Source organism: Equus przewalskii, chromosome 14 (assembly GCF_037783145.1).
Source record: "Equus przewalskii isolate Varuska chromosome 14, EquPr2, whole genome shotgun sequence".
Lineage (NCBI taxonomy): Eukaryota > Metazoa > Chordata > Mammalia > Perissodactyla > Equidae > Equus > Equus przewalskii.
In genome coordinates, this window is record NC_091844.1 from 39,178,537 (window position 1) to 39,198,546 (window position 20,010).

General features: G+C 38.0%; 1 protein-coding gene across 6 annotated transcripts in view; it reads left to right on the forward strand.

Moving 5' to 3' along the window:
* The first annotated feature begins 214 nt into the window (after positions 1–214).
* Positions 215–20,010, forward strand: part of XPO1 (exportin 1) — a 42,448-nt gene continuing 22,652 nt past the window's right edge. The window contains exons 1-5 of one of the 6 annotated variants that reach the window (XM_070572613.1): positions 622–1,413; positions 4,782–4,913; positions 10,075–10,176; positions 11,266–11,329; positions 13,687–13,759. Coding sequence is in view for 4 of the 6 variants with exons in the window: in XM_070572611.1 (XP_070428712.1) it covers positions 4,788–4,913; positions 10,075–10,176; positions 13,687–13,759 (301 nt within the window). In the remaining 2 variants the exon portion in view is untranslated. Of the gene's footprint in view, positions 565–595; positions 1,414–1,629; positions 2,252–4,781; positions 4,914–10,074; positions 11,108–11,265; positions 11,330–13,686; positions 13,760–20,010 lie in introns of those variants that run through there. The other 5 variants (XM_070572614.1, XM_070572611.1, XM_070572609.1 and 2 more) reach the window with 5 other exon arrangements.

A 20,010-nucleotide genomic window follows, 5' to 3' on the forward strand; every position in this document is an offset into this window, starting at 1 on the left:
CTCCGGTGAAAAAACAACTGGGTGTGCCCTCCCTCTTCGAGGCGCGGCCCCCATCCGAGGGGCGGGTCCCGATCCCGGCGGGCTCAGGCCCCGCAGGTTGGCGGGAGCCCGCGGGGGCGGGCCAGCCCGGGTCGGAGGAAGCCGAGGGAAGCCGCCGCGCGCCGCGCTCAAACTCGCGCCACCACCAGCTCACGAGCGGCGCCCCACCCTCTCCGTCACCAAAGGCGCCCAGCCTATGAGCGGGCCGGAATGGCCGGGCCTGCGGGCTAAGCACTGGGAGGGGGAGCGGCGGGAGGGGACGGGAAGTCGAGGGCGGGCTTCGGTTGATTGACAGTTCGCTCGAACCAATCCTCCGCGCGGCTTCTCCTCGCTCCCTTCTCTGCTCTGCTCTGCTCTTCGTCCCACCTCCTCCTCCACCACCCCCCTCCTCGCTCCTTTTTGACCCGCCCCACTTCCCCTCCCCCACTCTGCGGGCAAATCGCTGCTGGAAAGAGGCGGGGGCCGAAGCGGCGGGCTCGTGTGGAGCCTTGAGATGGGACTGACGGGCCATCTGGCCAATAAGAGGTAGGCTGATGGCGCGGCTGTGGCTGGAACCGGCCAATGGGCGAACGGGCTGGGGGCGGAGGCCCAGGTTCCAAACGCTCCGCGGCGCCATGGGCTGAAAACTCAACCGAGATGGAATCTCCCAGTCTGAACCGGTTTCAACCGGTTCCGAGTTTGAGGCACTAGGAGGAGGGGGAGAAGCGGCTGCAGCGGCCGCGGCAGGAGCAGCGGGAGCTACAGCATCAGCAAGAGCAACAGTAGCTACAGCCCCGGCGGCGGTGCCTGTTCCAGTCTTTGCTGCTGCAGTCCGTGCAACCACCCAGAGGGGGAGGGGGGAGCCACCAGTCGCTGAGAAGCAGGAGAAGGGGGGAAAGTTTAGGCGAGCCTGGGTGGGGGGGCCCAGCGCCGGAGCCGCGTGAGAGAGGGAGCCGTATTTTGGTAGGGGGAGTCGGACTGCAACTGGCAGCAGAGCGTCTCCCGACCGTGTGGACTCTACAACCCCTACTCCTGCCGCTCCTGCTGCCGCCTGTGGCTGGAGGGTCCCCCTGGGGCTGAATCTTTGGGACTTGACCCCGTTCCCCTCCCCCTTCCCTTACTCCCCAGCCAGGCGGGAGCACTTATTCCACAGATTAATTCCCCTTCTTTTGGGGCGGGCGGGTGGGTGTGTGTGTCGGGGGGAGGTGTCCCTGAAATAGTAAATATTGTTGAGCTTTTTTTTTTTGCCCTTATCCTCTTGGTTTTTTAAATTTCCTTTTTTAAGGTGGGAAAACTGTGAGACCCACCTTGATTTCCTCCCCTCTCCCCCCTCCCCACCTTCCCTCGTCCTAATCCCCCGCCAAGGAAGGAAGAAGCAGTTGGTTCAATCTCTGGGTAAGTCGACTGTGTCTTCGGGGCCGAGGGTCGGGCGGCGGCGCGGCCGGGCGGGAGGAGGCCGGCGTGGGGCGCGGCGGCGGCGGCCGCGGGAGGCGAGCCCGGGAGGCGGCGGCGGGCCCACAGCCGAGCCTGCGATTGAATGGAGCCGCTTCTGCCGCTGGGGGATGGAGGCGGGGAGGCGGCCGCGGGAGGGGAGCGCTTGCTGGGTCATTCGCGTGTGCGGGTGGCGGTGGAGGAAGACGAGGAGCGTGATAGTGAAGTGGGGCCCCGCGCGGCGGTGGAAGGGCTTCCCCAGCCCCAGGGGCTGGGGAGAAGTTGGGGTGATTTCAGGAACATCTCTGTAAATTATTAGGAGTGGAAGTTTCCAGAAATATTTAGTGCAGCAGCATTGAAACGTCCGCCTGCATCACGTGGCCCCTCGGTGGAGAGCCTGGGATCGGAGGAGGGAGGGGCGGCCGAGTCCCTGCTCCTCCTGCAAGGAAACTCGGAGTCTTTCTGGTTTGGGGCAGAGTAAAATTAGAAGTAGGAAAGGTTAGTTGATTTTTCAGGGATGTGCACGTGGGGTTCCGTGCTGTAGTTTGTTTTCGGGGGCTTGAGTGTGTTAAGTGATCGAATTATTTACTGCTGGCATTGTATAGCGGACGATGCCCTGATTCTCCTTCATTCCGATGTCTCTCGAGTTTGGGGTGGGTGAGAGGAAGTGGTGTAGTAGAGGAAGCTTTAAAGATTTGCCCAGCCCGGACCTCCTGTGATCACGCAGAGGCCATGCTGCATAGAGAATGGGGCGGTGAACTTCAGGCGCCTGCTCTAAATGCCTCCTCCGAGTATGGGCGGGGTGAGTGCGTGCTCCTGTGTGCTATAGTTAGAAGTGCTGCAAATCGGTTCGGGTGGGAAGCGAGGGGAGGGCGGGCCTTAGCGAGGTGTGTTTCTACTGAATGAAGCAGGCAGTTGCCCACACACCTAAATAGCAGTCTCTCTCCTTGTAGCGACTTGTTTTTTGACCTACTATGTAGTTATCATTTAAGCAGCGGTTATGATGTTCTGGTTTGGGGGTGGGAACTAGAAGTGGCTGGCTGCCTATTCACTCTGAAGTGGCAGTGAAGGTATTTTGGTAATCACTTGTAGAGTCACCACATTGCTGGATAATCCCTTGTATATGCTATCCAGTGAGTAGATTTTAGGATTGAGTGTCCCAAGGAGAAAAGAAAGCGTTTGTGGTTTCACCTCTGTCGCTATGGCTGTTTGCTATCTGCCTGATTGTGTATCTTAAGCGTGTGGGGCACTGCTGTTAGTGGAAAGAATGTTTTGGAAGCTCGTTGATTTGGGGGACTAAATGTGCTTGGCGTTGACCAGAAAGCCGCCATTTCTGTACTACGTACGGTTCAAGAATAGGTTGGTCATTTCGAAGATAGCCGCTAGTTCTCAGGATGGCAAACTTCTGTATTAACACAAGCTTCTATTCTAAACCTGGTTTTTCATGAGAATTTAGCTCGAAGAACCCTTTAAGGACCATATACTTGAAAATGAAACTTTCCAGAGTCACTTAATTTTTTTGTTTTGACTATTGAATTACGCTAGGGCTAAATAGAAAAGTTCGTTCAATTTTTAACACCCCTTCTCACCCCCAAAATCTAAAACTTTTGATACGTAATCTTGGTGCTTTGTGCACATTGCTTTTCAGCCTCAATTTTTAAGATTGTATGGTACTTGAAGGGGGGAAATTTACCGGTTTATTAATGTAGTATATATTTTCTTTTTTATATTAGTATTTAGATCACAGATTTTTGTGTATGTCACCTATGCTGTATTAAAAACACGTTTAATAACTGCTATAAAAATTTTGAAATCTCATCAGTTTTACAGACAATGGATCAAAAGACTTGAGAAGAATAAAAATCCTTAAACTATTTGTTTCTCAATTTTCACATTATACATACAAAAAAATTAACTGACTCATCTTTAAGAAGTTAATTTGTTGTGATTGACATTATCATTAAGTAAAACATTGAGTTGAAGTTGCTGCCATTATTGTTTATATTTTTAGACTGCTATAAAATGGCCAAGAAATAATACCTTTTTCCTATCAAGCTATTTTGTCCAAACATCATGTAATTACATTAGCCACCCATTTCCTGATCTTGGAAGGTTTTTAAGAGGGAGAGAAGTGGAGATGACTGTCCCACCTGGTTGGGTCTAAATACAGTAAATCAGGGGTTCTTAACCTGAAGTTTCATGCGTGGCTTTCAGGGTGTCCTGAGTCCTCTGTAATTGTGTACAAAATTGTGAGTTTTATTAATTGGCCAAGAGCTATCGTTTTCCTCTCATGGTACGGCATCTTGACCCAAAAAAGGTTAAGGAGTACTGATTTAGCCCGTCAGACTTGAGAGGCACTGGCATGAAGAAAAAGCAAAGGAAAGATTTTTATAATGCTGGGCAACAAAAATGTGGATGTGTGCCAGCACTTTAGAGTAGAATCCTCCTAAAAGGGTAACATTGCGCATGAACCAGTAGGTTTTACCCAGTACCTTATTTGAGGTGAAGAAGCTCATTTTTATGTTATGATAGAATTTGTTTTTGTTTGGAAAATAGTTGGCAAGCTGTTACAGCTTTTTATCTTGCCAACAAATACCTGGAAATTAAAAAAAATTTTGTTTGACATATTACCATGAAATTTTTTTTCCAGACCATATATATTCAAGGAATTTGTACACTTCTAATTTTAATCTCCAAATTCATTGGGATTGAAAGAAGTAAACACAGATGGTATAATTGAGTGTAGAAACTTAAGTTCTGTAGAGGTTATGGGTATTAGATTTCTTAGACTTGTGGTTCCTGCTAATCATTGCTATATTTACCGTGGGAAAACTTGTATACCACATTTAGTTTTTAGCATCTTCCTACCTTTTCAGCATGTCTTAAAATTAAGGTAACACAAGATAGGGGAAAGTGAGCTTTTACTGAACTAGAAGGCCCTACTTAGGAGGGGGGAACATCCACTTGAACTTCATCTGTACTTAAAAATTTGAGTCAAGACTGGACTATGTCAATTTTTAGCGCCACACATTCCTATTAATAGATTCATTTTAAAAACAGGTTAGGGTAACTGTTTAAGATTTTTCTGGGGTCTAAAAATAAACACTAGTAGAATTGAATGGACCCTAATAACTAATACACTTATGGAGTAGCCAGGTAACTTAAGCTTTTATTTGCTTTTAACTATCTCACTTGTTTAGGTAAAGTCTCTAAAATACTGATTAAAATTATTTGTAAGAACATGGTTGAAGTAAAATAACTTAGGTACAAAGTTTTTGATTGATAATATCAAAACTTCATAGGCATCTTAAATTTTTTTTCTTTATTTTCAGTAATCTATGCCAGCAATTATGACAATGTTAGCAGACCATGCAGCTCGTCAGCTGCTCGATTTCAGCCAAAAACTGGATATCAACCTTTTAGACAATGTGGTGAATTGCTTATACCATGGAGAAGGAGCCCAGGTAAAGTAGCCGATTAAAACTTTATAGCATTATTGCAGTGTAACAAAGTTGTTGGGTTTAGAATAAAATTTTAAATTATCACATTTTTAAAAAGTATTCCATAGTTTGTGTTTAATTGGAATTATATATTAACTCTAATGTGAAGTGGTCTGGAGAAAGAAAATTACATTGTATTTTGACATGGAGTGGGGTGTTTTGGAATGTTGTTATTATACTTGTTTTGTCCTTCTTAAGAAACCTTTACCCCATTTAATAAAAGGTAGAGCCCAGTGTATTAAGTATTTTGTAGATGTTAAAGGTTCTATGTACCTTATATATATTTAATATTTTTGGCATTAATATAATTCTTCTATTTTTGGAACATTTAAATTACAGAAATAGTTCACAGGTATAAACTTGTTTCAAAAATCCAACAGCACCAAGCATTTTTACATTTGAATTTTAGCACTTGTAAAAGTGGCACAGTAAATGTGGGGAATTATCTTACACATAATCCATGTTTTGATCAGTTTAAGGTTTTGAGGGTTTTTTTTCCAACATCCAGTTGAAAGATAGATGAGACAGGAATGTTTGTAAATTTTAAAATTGTATATGTTAAAGGAAACTGGCAGTCTTGAATCTTGACTCTGCAGAGTTAATTGCCTAAAGAGTTTTTAATGAGTAAGTTTCCATTGTTGGATTAGAAAATTCTTTTAAGGTGATGTGACAGATATCTATTAGTACAATATTGTTGCCAAAATATTTAGGTTCCTGGAAAATAATGTTCAGCTAGTACATATCAAGTTAGTTATTTCTTCAAGATCTTAATTTTTATTTGATATTTAAACCCTGAGTGCTATCATATTTTTGGAAAACTGAAAGGTGGATATAGTATGTTTCATAGATACTCCAGGAAGCATGATGTACAAATATTAGCGTGTGCATAAGTATTTCCATTCCCTTCTGAAATTAAACATTATTGATTTAACTATAATAAAGAGAAAATTTTAAAGGAAAAAGGGCCCTGAAAGTTGTATGAGTGGAAAAAATTAGTTTGCAGTGATTTTATAAGCTTGTTAGTTCAATTTTATACTCTTAGAGCCTTTTGATCAGCATTCTTGTCTCCAAATGCATTCCTGAAAAAGTTATTCCATCCATATTTATTATACATATCTTGTAGTTTCCTCATGCTAGTCATTCAACATGGAACTTTAAGCTTCATTTCATTCCAACATGAATGTATAGAAAGCAGCTGCTTTTGGAAGAATGTATGAAAGTAAGGTTGAAATGCATGAATTAAGATTGGGCTCAACTTTGAATATATTTGAAGCCCAAGTCTGTAGCCCTTAGGAAGATGGGTGTTGGATTTTATGACATCATTCAGCGACTACTGCTATTTAATCATTTTTTTCCTTTTTTCAACCTGGCTCACAAAATCTAAGTATGATGAGTAAATGGGGACAGACCAGTGTTCTTCTAGGCATATAACTGAGAAGCAGCAGTTACTTTAATCACAAAGAATATGTTATAGTAATGCTGCTGTTAGTAATGTTTCACAGTATTGAGATTTAATGATTTAAATGTGACTTTTTAATAAAAATGGATTTAGAAAAGTTTATGTTTTCTATCTATACAGGCAAAATTAACTGCTGAACACTAGAAGTTTGTCCAGTTAGATTGCTCATGTGACAAATCAGTTGCATAAAGATACTTAGTAAGCTGGTTTTTGTTATAGATAAGAAAACTGAGGCCTAGAGCTTCAAGTCGGTTAAGAGTCCCTTTTCTGAAAGCCATGTCTTTAAACTTCTAGTTTAGTCTATTTTTCTCTTTTCTTTCTTTTTGAGGAAGATTAGCCCTGAGCTAACATCCGTGCCCATCTTCCTCTACTTTTTTTATATATGGGACGCCTACCACAACATGGCGTGCCAAGCCGTGCCATGTCCGCACCTGGGATCCAAACCGGTGAACCCTGGGCCACCAGGAACCAGAACGTGCGAACTTAACCACTGCGCCACCAGGCCAGCCCCAAGTCTATTTTTCATATAGCACCTCTTTGGGGGTCTTATTTTGAATAAAAAGAAGTAGAAAGCTGTAGTGGAAAACATGTTTTTAGTGTTAGATGTTTTAATTTTATTCCAGTAAGTTTTCTAGTCATTGCTGTAGAGTCTCATCAACAGTGTTACCTTCCTTCCAAAAGATGGAGGATCAGTGAGGACCTTTGTAAAGCACCTATTGGTGGTGCCCCATACTTAGAAGACGTTATGTTTAAACAGTACTTTTGAAAGTATAATGAAGATTTAGCATATGTGATATAAACTCATTGTTTTAAAATAAGGGCTTCTCCCTTTTTTGGCCAGTCTCAAAATATTATGAGATGTGCTAAAATGTGCTAAAAATGACAACTAGACATTATGCTAATTAAACTTTTAAACTCAACTGTAGGTAACCTAACTTTTATAAGGCCTGCATAACTTTCGAGAGGAAGACATTAGAAGGGTGGCTTTAATCTGTAGATAGAACTTTTGCTTAGATGGGTAGTATAGTAGGATATTTAGCACTGTAACATTAGCACTACCTTTTGTTATAAGCATTTTTCTGTTTTTAGCCAAGTAGGCAGCCAGGAAAGAAAAGATACGGAAGAGTTGGATGTTTTCTCCAATATTGTGTTAAGTGTCTTGAACTCTTTTAATCTATTGCTTAGCAACTAAAATACTTTCACCGTTCAGTTAGTAACACAGGGAGATGCCAGATTTTCTCTCTTTAGTTTCCTTTTGTGTCTTTTTTAACTCCTCCTGGGAGTTTTAAGTTAATAAAAGAATATTATGTAAGGATAGTGGGCTTAGGACAAAATAAAGACTAGGATGTAAATACTAGGCATAACTTGAGAGAGCAAAATTACAACTAAAAAGAAAGAACATGATTTATGCAGCAATTGAAATGGGTGGTGATGGTGTAGGAAGTATTCAATTATGTGTAGAATGCTCCTCACTTCAAAAGATCTGACAATACAGTATCTTGACCAGATAACTTTTACTAGGCATGATTCTTTGATATAAGCTTATCCTCTTGATATTTGTTACTATTTTGTGTGCAAGTCTCTATCTAGTTAGAAATGAATATGTAGTTAGATATCCTCAGGGAGCGAATCAAAACACTGCAAAAATGTATTTTGGCCCTGGATAACTCACATTACTATTCTCTCTTTTATCAGTTATTTTGTAACACAGTTATGACCTAAAGCTATCAGTCTCTTAATGAGATCAAATCACAAATATGTATAATTGTATTTTAAAAGCTCACACTCTATTTCTAATAAACCCCAGACTTTCAGGGTGGAACCCAGGCAACTGATTTTTTTCTTTCAGGGTCTGTGTTGGGTCTCGTGGTGGTGTCAGGGTGCAGAGAGCCGCTACCTAACTTAGTGCGTGTATATTTCTCAAAGTTTTCTTTTAAACATTAGGCAGTGTACACTGCTGTTTGATTAATGGGAACAATCATGAGTGTGATGATATATCTGCTACCCAAGGAAGAGAATTCTTTCCATCAAAGCCAAAATAGGAATATGGTTTTTTTTTTTTTCTTTTTTTTGTAAATTGGAATAAAAGCCAAGTTGAAGATTATGAGGTGTCTGTGGCAGAGATGGCTGAAAGAAGAATGCTTCTCTCCCCCCTGTTTGATGATTTCTTGTTATAAGCCCATAGAATTAAATCCTTGGTCAAGTAAATTAGTCCAACAGAAGGGCATTTGGCAAATTTTAAAACCGTCAGACTTTGGTTTTTGCTTGCAACATGTGACCAAAATAGATAAAAGATAATTAGAACCACTCCAGTTGAGCTACAAAACAGTCTTCAAAGGTGAAAAAGATTAAGCTGTTGCTTCTTGAAAAACATCAGTAGAATTAACAGCCTTTGGTAAAATGTGGTATTCCTATCATATAAAAAACTATCATGGTTAAAATGAAGAAACTAGATACATAATGTAAGCATGGCTAGATCTTTAAAACTGTCAATTGGAAAGAACAAATTGCAGAAGGATTTTTATAGTATATCATTTATATAAAATTTAGTAACCACATAACTACATCGTTTATGAAATTCGTACATATGCTGTGAAAATGGACAGGAAAAGACACCAAATTCTTGAAAGTGATTAAAGAAAGGACAAAGGAAGGAAATCGCACTGGAGAAAAGGTATAAAGGTGACTTCCATAAGTTACAGGTCTTTTATGTTTAAACAGACAACAGCTAAGTACAACAAAATTTTAACATTTATTGATTCTAGATGATAGCTGCCTAGGTTTAATATTAATAAGTATTAATTTGCATTTTAAAATATGAAAGCAAAAGAAAATTTTCCAAAAGCTAGGATTTAACATATGAAATTCGAGGGCTTTTGGAGAATGGGAAAAAAGGTGTTTACAATAAATCTAAGAGACTATTGTAAAAAGATCTAAGGGTCTTAATGTTTTATATGTATAGTCATGCATTGTTTAATAAGGGGGGTACATTCTGAGAAATACATTGTTAGGTCATTTTGTTGGTATCTGAACATCATAGAGTGTACTTACCCACACCTGGATGGTATAGCCTGCTACACATCTAGGCCATACAGTACTAATCTTAAGAGACCACTGAGGTATATGTGGCTAGTCCTTGACTGAAATGTCATTTTGTGGCGCGTGGCTGTGTCTTAGAGATACTTGAGATTTGTAGTCTTATTTAGACCTAGTTTTTATCAGTCTTCCCATGAAATGTATTTTTAGAGATGAAGTTTGTTATAGACATATCTTGGTGACTCCTGTAAAGTGGAGTATACCATTACATAGGTTATCTAAGTAGATGTGAATTTTATATGTTGCTGTTGGTTGATTGTAAGTACTGAGAACTCGTTTATGTCAGAGTAGATCTTTCTTTCGTAGCATTGGTTGAATTTAAGTTCAGTTTTGAGAATACCGAATAAAGCAGATTGCAAAAAGAAAAGCTGTTCTGTTTCAAAGGAGAAAATATTCTCCCTTGTATAATCGACACATTTTTATTTCTATAAGGAGTAAGTATTTCTTGAGTGTTTCTGAAAGTTGATAGAATCACTGTCTTATTAGGATTTGTGCTCTTGCTCACTACCATTTGGATGGATGATTCAAAAGAACAAGTGAACTTAAAGTTGTTTTTGTGTAATATTTTAGCAAAGAATGGCTCAAGAAGTACTGACACATTTAAAGGAGCATCCTGATGCGTGGACAAGAGTCGACACAATTTTGGAATTTTCACAGAATATGAACACGAAAGTAAGCGAGTGGTGGTTTTAAAATCCATTATTTCTTCTTTTCTTCCAGTCATAAACTTTGAGGAAGGTATCTCATTTTTAGTATTAGCATTTGTTATCTCAAATCATTTAATATTGTTAACTTATTTCAAAATTTAGTCTTAAACATAGAATTATTTCTTGCAAATAGTCCTAAGAATTCTGAATGAAGTTTTGTAATTGGGACTAGTATGCAAGGTGGCTTTTTTGTTGTGTTTTTTTTCTTTTTAGAATATGTATACAGATCTAAGCATAAATTCTGAATGTTATTCAGAGATGAAACATAACATCAGAGGAATTATTTTGGGCAAGTAATCAATATAATACAGGCTAGGCACCTCCAACACCAAGTTTTGTGGGTAGTGTAAAACCCTATTCCGTGGTACCAATGTTTTTAATGGGGCAGCACGCAGTTTTTATTTGCAATTGAAAATGTTATCATTCGGGTCCTTTTTTCTTAAGTTTGAACAGAAGGGTTGATCAAAATGTGTTTTGACTGTTTTAGGCTTGATGATTCACACTTCTCTTTAAACTGCCTTAAAGTAATAAAATACCATGCATGGCGTTCTGTTTAATACACACAAGGTTTCCACTTGGTATACATTGTGTTAAAACAGAAAATAGCCATGTTCACATCTGTTTCTGAAATCAGACTGTGTTAATTAACAGTTTTTAAATATTAATTAGTTTTGACATCTTGTAAATTTTAGGGCAAAAATACAGTCCGGAACTTCCTCAAAGTGCTAACCTTAAGTAACATAACAGTGTTTGCCTGTTTGCTTGCCTGGTAAATTTTGCTTTTTATACTGACAGACATTACTAATGTTTAAGTTGATTTATCAACAGTATTTTTAAAAACTCAAATTTGTCTTGTGAAAAATGAGATGATTAGAGGAACAGAAAGAAAGCAACAGGTAAAGAATTCTTCAATTTACATAAATTACAAATGATTTGGTGCTAAATTTATGCACTATGACATTTGGCTTTTATGCAATCATTTTTTTTTCTTTAAAGATGTTAACACTACCTGATATTAATCATAATGTTCCATTATGTTGATTGCTTGTAATAGGAAGAAAAGGGGTGTCTTCCTGTGCAACTGACACAGCTAGGCTTTGACGGCAGGCCTCCACAAGGTCTACCCTTTTGATTCCCTTTAACTGAATTCTGTTCATCAATTGTTTTTGTTTCATGGGCGGTGGGAGGGGAAAGGGGAATTCAATGCATAAAATAAGTATTTCTAAGGGCTCAGTAGACATTTCTACCATAGGGATCATTTCATGCATTTATTTTTTCATTTAGTCTTTGCTGTTATCTGTCCCTCATCTTCATAACTCAGCAGTGGATTTCTCAAGTTCTGAGATGTAAAGCAAAAGTGTAATTCTTTAGAATGATGTTTGGATTATTTATGGATATTTCCAAAGTAGACATTTTTCCTTGGCCCTCAAATTTGACTTTAGATTTTTTTAATCAAAATACTCTTTTTCAAGGAAATGTGAATTCTCTTTGTATGTAGAGTCTTAATGTTTAGGGGAGGATTGAGTTTTAGGAAATTTTGATGGTGATCTATGTATTCCTTTGACCTAACTTGGGAAAAACTTTTATTGCGCTTCCTGCCTCAACCCAGTTGGCAGAAGGACGAAAATATGAATTATATCTTCAGCAGGTTTATGCTACCTTTTTAGAATTAGAGAAAGGACTACAGCTTAGTAAATAGATAATTTAGCTAACAAAAGTGTTGAACATAAAGGAAGAAGTAAATTAAATGAATGTAACGAAAGCAGAGGGGAATATCCTTCAGTTAAAAAGTTTAAAACACATTGGCTAAATACAGTAAAGTTATCATTAAGATTATTACTTTTTACTGGTATGTTTATGGTAGATTTTGTTTCTTGGTTTTTTTAAGGTCTTTGAAAATTAGCAAGAGGTTATATTTCATGTAGTAGGAAGTACATTGTTTTGACTTACTAAAACTTTCTGACAGTCTGATTTCATACCTATAAAAGTAATGTAAATAAAAGTTTTTAGGGTAGTATGTCTTTTTTCTTTAGGGTAGTATGTTTTTTAAAGTTAATTTAGAATTTCAGTCCATCAGAAACTTAGGGTTGTTTTGCTTATTTATATTTTCCTGAGACCTAGACCTATAAAGAGGTGTAAATGAATAGAATAGCTTCTCGAAAGCTTCTCTATTTACTGCTGATTATGAAATCTTTTAATGGCATCAAATTTGTAATTTCAGAATTTTGCTTTGGCCTTGTCTTTGTTTTGGAAGTCTTTTTAAGGAATGTTCTGCAAATGTAGGATTTGAGTTAAAATGGCAAAATTTCCCTGAAAAGTGTAAAATATTAAATGAAGAAAACAGCAAAAACATTTACTGTTTGAGCACAATGTAGTTTGGGACAGTCTATATTGTGCTTTGGATAACATGAGCATTCACATGATCCCTTTGGTTGAAATACTAATGCTCCTATATTTATTGTGTGATGACTAACCATTTTAAAGATGAACTCTTATTCTCAGCCAAAACTTGCAATCTGAGGTTATATGTCTATACATAAATGAGTTTACCTTTCAGGTATTGTAGCCAACTCTTCCCTAATTCAACCAGTTGAAACATACCACAACAATTTTGTCCCTTTTCTTCCTCCTGTCTATCCACACTAATTGGTCATGGTAATAATTTTGCATAGTAACTCCTGTAGTAGTATAAATTGTTATAAACATTGTTGACTATTTAGAGTGAGTAATCAGCAGGAGGGACAAAATGGCTTGAAAGTGGTATCTATATTTATTAACTTTCTTGCATTTTAACTTATAACTTTTATATTTAGGAAGGAATACCTGAAAGGTAGATACAGATTGCAACATGCATTTGTGTATTTTTTTGACTGTGCACAAAAGTTTATCTTTAAATTAGTAGAAATAGCAACTATAAGGGTGGGGTTAAAATTTAAAATTAAACCCGTGGGCTGTCTTGCTGCTCCTTAAGTAACACACCAGTGATGTTTGTAAACAGTTTATATAGAAAGTATCTGTGACAATACTTTAATACTTGGCCAAGAGCTTACAACTCCTAGAGGATGGTAGGAAGCTTGAGCGCATCCAAGCTGCTAAATTCTTAGGAGCCTGGTCGTGTTAAAGTACGTGAGCCTATGAGCAGTCATTTATGCTGTGAATTCATATCTGGCTGCTACTTTTCCTTCTACACATAAGCCCATTTGGCTGTTAAAGGGCTTTTTATTTGGTTCTTCCTCCTGGTGTGAGCATGTATAAACAGCAGGACGTTAAATAGAGTAGTAAACAAAATGAGGAAAATGCATGAAAACTCAGTATATGGGTGAATAGATCCTTGTTTAATATATGTAATTAAACTTGGTAGCATAATGTTTTTGAAACTTTAGATGTAAATGTGTGAATGTCTGTCCATTTGTGATCCTGAAAGTTGCCAGTCTTACAGCAATATATTCACATGCTTCTGTTCTCCAATTTTCAGTATTATGGACTACAAATTTTGGAAAATGTGATAAAAACAAGGTGGAAGATTCTTCCGAGGAACCAGTGTGAAGGTAGGAAAATGTTTTAAAGAATTATAAATTCAGAATATTATTATTCCTGGCATTTTTATTATAGTTGAGTATTGGAGGAGGTGTATTGAATTTTTAGTTGTTTCTGTGCTTTAATGGCAATCACAGCTTTCATCATGTGGCAGAGCAGTTTCTGTTTATATTTGGGGGTGGAGAAGGAGACCAGACCAGTTAAACTTACAATAAATAATTGTGGTGACAAATCTGTATCAATTCATAGTTAATCTGGGCCATGTCTGAGATGAATGAAATTTGAATATATGCTCTTGTACATTGTTTTAAGTTCACTCTACAGTAACCAATAAATAATGAATATTGTAACACATGGAATAACCCGAAATTTAACAGAGCAAAGGAAGAACCAAGTTCTAAAAGTCATAAGGTTTACCTTTTGCAATTCTGGGCATACCTTGTAAGAGGTTGATTTGTAAGGAAAGATGAGAAAATGAAGGTGTAGTGATGCCTAGTGTTACTATTTAACCTTTCCCTTTGTACTGTCTCAGGAAAAGTAGTCATAGTTTGAGGAACCTGGGGCAAGGTTAGTCTCCTGGAATTCTTTGATGCAGTTACTTCCATTTTTCATATACTGCCTTTATAACCTACTTTATAACACTTGTTTAATCTCTGAAAAATATAAAAAGAAGTCTGGACTTTATAATGGGGGAGTATACTACCTCTTGTGGCATTTTCTTCTATTAAAATATGTTCCCTTTGTTTGGCTATTGATCTTTAAGATGTTGTCTTGCACCTGCTTTCCTATGTCATCTTTATGGTGGGATAGTGACCCATGTTTACTCAGGTAGTCTGATTTAAATCTTGACATGTTTCTAGCACATTTAGAGATGAATAACACAATTTTTAATGTCAATATCCTTAATAAGCCATAAACCATAGATTAAGAATGATAGTGTAGGAAGAAATAGTGCCTCGAAAAGAGGTTCCTATTTTTTTAAATGTTTTATTTTGGGTTGGAACCATTTTAAAGATTTCATTTTTTTATTTTTCCTTTTTCTCCCAAATACCCCCAGTACATAGTTGAGTATTTTCAGTTGTGGGTCCTTCTAGTTGTGGCATGTGGAATGCTGCCTCAGCATGGCCTGATGAGCAGTGCCATGTGCGCACCCAGGATTCGAACTGGCAAAACCCTGGGCGGCTGAAACAGAGCGTGTGGACTTAACCACTCCTCCACGGGGCTGACCCCTGGGTTGGAACCATTTTAGATCAGGTTCTGTGACCTCAAATTAATAGGTACATTTGACTGTGTGGCCCAAATAGGTCATCCATACTTCATCACTGCTCTTTAGAGACTTTAAATGCAGTCCTTGTTCCTTTACTATTGTTTTTTACGTGTGCTTTGAGACTCAAATTTAACTTTGGCTGTGGCTTGCCATACCAACATAAATGTTTAATTTTTTACTTCAGTGCCATTTTACTTTAGTATAATTTAAGTCTCTCTCTTGTTTCTAAACACCTAGACCTCTGCTTCTTACACAGAAAGATTGTAGTAGGTGATCCTCCAATGTCTTTTCCAACTTTAAAATTAAATTTGATAATTTTAAATTGACTTGCTTGTCAGTCATGGTTGTATTTGTTACTGAAAAAATTAGAGGTGAAAGGTCTGCCTGAGGATTTGACATTTTTAGCTTTCTACATGAATGGAAATGGTATGTTTTGGTTTTTATCATAAAGTCACAATAGCTCCCATCTACTTGTATGTAAGTATCAAATATACACATGTTCCAGGGGGCACAAGACTGTTTACTTGTGAAAATCTGTCATCTTTGAAAAAACTGGAGGGGAACGATGGTGATTATTCTGACTGACCTAGGAGAATTCTGTTTTATTCATGTGTTCCTATTCTGTGTTGGTGGTGAGATACTTCTTTCTCTGCAAGAAATATTTATTTAAAAAAAATCTGTCAGAATCACCTTTCCGCCTTCATTTCCCCTCAATACTAGTGATAAGATTAATTGGGGTGTAAACTTTAACTTCAGCATACCTGAAGTTACTCTGTCACCCACATATGGTTGCCATTGTCAGTGGAGTCATTACATGGAGGAAAAAGTGTTTTACTTCTAGGGTCTGGCAGAGGCTCATTATTAGAAGAGCAGCATGTAAGGTGGCTTCCAGAGAATGCTAGTGAACTCTCGATTTAGACATGCAACAGCAGCTTTGCATGATGCCTTTAATGATTTGTGTTTTTGTTTAAGGTGATCTTATTTATAAAACATTGGAAAACAAGTTCCGTACTGTATTAATTTTATAATTCTTTTTAACATCGTCAATCCTGGGAGGCTTCTCCAGTCTTTTTTTTACGATTAGCCCTCAGCTAACGTCTGTTGCCAATCTTTTTTTTCTTCTCCCCAAAGCCCCTCAGTACATAGTTGTGTATTCAGGTTGTATGTCTCCTAGTTCTGCTGTATGGGACGCCGCCTCAGCTTGGCTCGATGAGCAGTGCTAGGTCTGCTCAGGATCTGAACAGGCAAAACCCCAGGCCACCAAAGCTGGGTGTGGGAACTTAACCACTTGGCCCCGGGGCTTCTCCAATCTTAGAATTTTGTATTTCATGAAATAGACTAGCATTTCTGAATGTTAACTTTCCTTCATCTTTAAGTAACTTTGGTGTTGGACATAAATTAGTATAGTCTTCAAAATATTGTATCTTCCTTTTGTCTTTAATAGTCAACCTTTAAAGCTGTCATCTGCACTTGTTAGCTACTCTTTATCCAATTTCCTTAGCATATATATTTACTAACCTGGGACATATATTGTGCATCTGCTTTGTACAAAGCACTATTAGGCATTAGGACTATCTGAATATATCCCTACATCTAAGTGTTACAGGTGGGAAGATAAAACATTTATGTAAAAAAGAAATAATGTATGACCATTAAATTAGGTTATACAGAATGAATGCTGCATGTGCTAAAAGAAGGGAATAATGATCGGATTGGGCCCTTTGGACACGCTCATTCACACAAATGACAGTGCTTGGTGTATTTTAGAGGAAGGACAGTTTTGCTGTGCAAAGAGCAAGCCAAAATAAGTTTTCTACATTTTTTCCAATCTGGCATTTCTTTTATGTGCTTTCAGGTTCTTGTCTATAGTCCTGTGTTAATTTTCTGGTATTCTCTTAGGGTAATAGCATTTTCAATTTAAACCTTTTGTCTAAAGAACTTGGCTAGGAAAATCCCTGACGAATCGACTGGGTTAGAGGTCTCTTGCTGTTTGTTCCCTTCGTGTAACCTGTACCAGTGGACCACAGAGGAATAAAATTTCAGTGAGCAAAAGACACAGAGAGAATAATTAGCCAGGTAAAGACATTTTGAGAAAACATTTAATTAAAATACATTTTAATAAAAAAAAGAGCAAGGGAGATGAACCTCATAATAGAACATTTTAATAAATCTAAATTTATGTAATAGAAAATTTACTACATTGCTCTGGTTTTTATCATTTTGCTTTAGGCCAGAAAAATGTTTCTGTTTTCTATTTGGTGCTGCTGTGGGCACCCCCCACCCCCATAACATTTATAACACTCAGCTGTCATTGTTTTCCTCACTCTTTGCTCTGTCCCTCAAGATACAAGCTTAATGGTGTCAGGGATCAGAAAATGTCTTTATTACATTCTTATTGCTTGGTACCTAGGTGTTCAGTATATAATGATTCAATTAATGAATTGCTTATTATTGAGCTAGTTTTCACCAATTTACTTCATTCCTCTACTTTAAGGGCCTAGTGACTTTCTAAATATTTTTGCCCTTATATGTAAATTTTATATATATGTAATTGATATCTTTGAGGTTAAGTTGTGAAGTGAATGTTTGCTTAGATGGGTGATTGTAGGTCAAAGATTCTAAATATTTGTGACTTAAGAAAGATGAAGGGGAAATATTAGTATGTTAAGTAGAATAATTCCAAATAGGGAATGACTGATAGTCACTGAGGTAATTAAGGTATACTGGGACTGTCAGTAATATTGATTATCTATCTTGGCTGCACAGCAACTTTAGTTCTCTAGGTAAGACCCCTCCCTTCTTAAAAATAATTTTTAGAGGCTGGCCTGGTGGTGTACTGGTTAAGTTCATGCACTCCACTTCTCTGGCCCGGGGCTTGTAAGTTCGGGTCCCAGGCGCAGACCTAGCATTCCTCTTCAAGCCAAACATGGCGGCATCCCACATAAAGTAGAGAAAGATTCGCACAGATGTTAGCTCAGCAATAGTCTTCTTCAATCAGAAAGAGGAAGATTGGCAACAGATGTTAGCTCAAGGCCAGTCTTCCTCACAAAAAACAAAAAAGAAAAATAATATTTGCACGTGGTTGAGAAAATGCAAAGCATAAAGGGAAGTGAGGCTCCTTTGTCCCTCCCTGAAAGAAAATTAATCTACCTGTATTGAAGGTATCTATATATTTTTTTTTATGTTAACCATAGGATCATGTTTTAATCTGTTAAGGCATATGATCGTTTCATTCCGTGAGGTAGATAGGAACTTGCTGACATTGAAAAGAGGAGTGGTGAATTCACGAAGAAAATAGTTAGTTCAAAGCGATAAAGTCATAATTGGACATTTTGGAAGTTGGGATGCTAACAGTAGTTGGGCAATTAAAATTTCCTAATTGTGCACTTCTGTCTCTTCCTTTCTAAGAAGTTGACAGACCAAAGCTGATTACCTGTAAAGTTTTATTCAGTGCTTTTCTTTGGAGTGAGGCACGTGATATATTTATTAGTGTGATTTTGCATAAGTTACTTTACCTGTTTGAATCTTGACTGTCTCTTGCAAGGTGATTAGAATGTGATATAAGAGGTAATGTGTGTAAAGCCCTCTGCACTTCTAGGTGCTGTGTATAAAAAAACAGACAGCATGTGTGTTGCCAGCCTCTTTCCACAAAAATATTTCCATTTCTCTGCATTTCACCAAATTACCGTATACTAGTCTCAGGTTATATTGAAATTTCTACAGTAGCTTCCTAACTGAGTTCTTGTTCCTTATAATAGATTTACAAAGGATTTAGCATGATATTTTTAAAACAGAACTAATCTGGTCACTCCCATGCTTAAGATCTCCCATTGTACTGACCATCACATGTTTAATATGTTGCCTTTAACTGATACTGGGTTTTAAGAACTATTCCTTTTTTTAATACAGCTTTATTGAGGTATATTTGACCTACACAATAAGCTGCATGTGTTAGAGTATACAGTTTGAAGAGATGTTACTTGTGTGTGATACCTGTGAAACCACCACTATAATCAAGATCTTCATCTTTGTGATTACCTTCTCCTTTACCCCCCCACCCCCCCAATCTCCCAATCTGCTTTCTGTCACTAACTTGATTAGCTAGGGTTAGAATGGCTGGATCATATGGTAGGCATGTGTTTAACTGCCCGATTGTTTTCTAAAATGGTTATATCATTTTACATTTCTTGCTAGCAGCATATGAATATGCCTGACATCCTTGCTGAAGCTTGGTATGGTCAGTGTTTTAATTCTAGCCATTATAGTGCATATATTATAGCTTTTCGTTGGGCTTTTAATTTGCCTTTCTCTAATGAGTACAGCTGTTGAGCATCCTTTCACATCATCTCTGTATGTATGTATGCATGCTGATTATTATAAGTTGAGAGAGTTATCCCTATTCAACAGAAATGGTTATTTCCTTTGTTGGTGATTTTGAACAGAAAGTTTAAGTTTTGGGGCTCTGAAGCCCTTGTATCTAAAGCAAATCCGTGAGAAATTCCTTCTTTATTTCTCCCATAGACTGTGATGTTTGAAACATCAGTCTAATCTCAGATTTGACAGGAGCGCCTTTTTATATATTTTTGCCAGTTTTATACCATGATGGGATCATAAAGGGAAGATAATACCGATTAAATATACATCTTATATTTAACAAACAAACCCGTATTTTCAAGATGTTCTATTACATTTCAGCATCATACATACTTGACAGAAACTGTTTTCCTACTACTTCTGGTTAAGGTAACAATTTGGCCCCTCGAAAGTTTGCTAATTATGTGGAACTTCCAGAAGAGGTCTTTACTTGAGACCTAATGATGTCTCATCCTTAGCTTGCATCCACCTACCAGTGGGAGACAGGAACCACTTATAGACAAACTTTATTAAAGGGCAGTAGATTTCAATAAAACAGATTTTTTTCGTTACAGGAAAAATGACTGAATCTTTAATAGAATTAAAAGTTATTTTGTTGTGATAAAATATACATAACAGTAT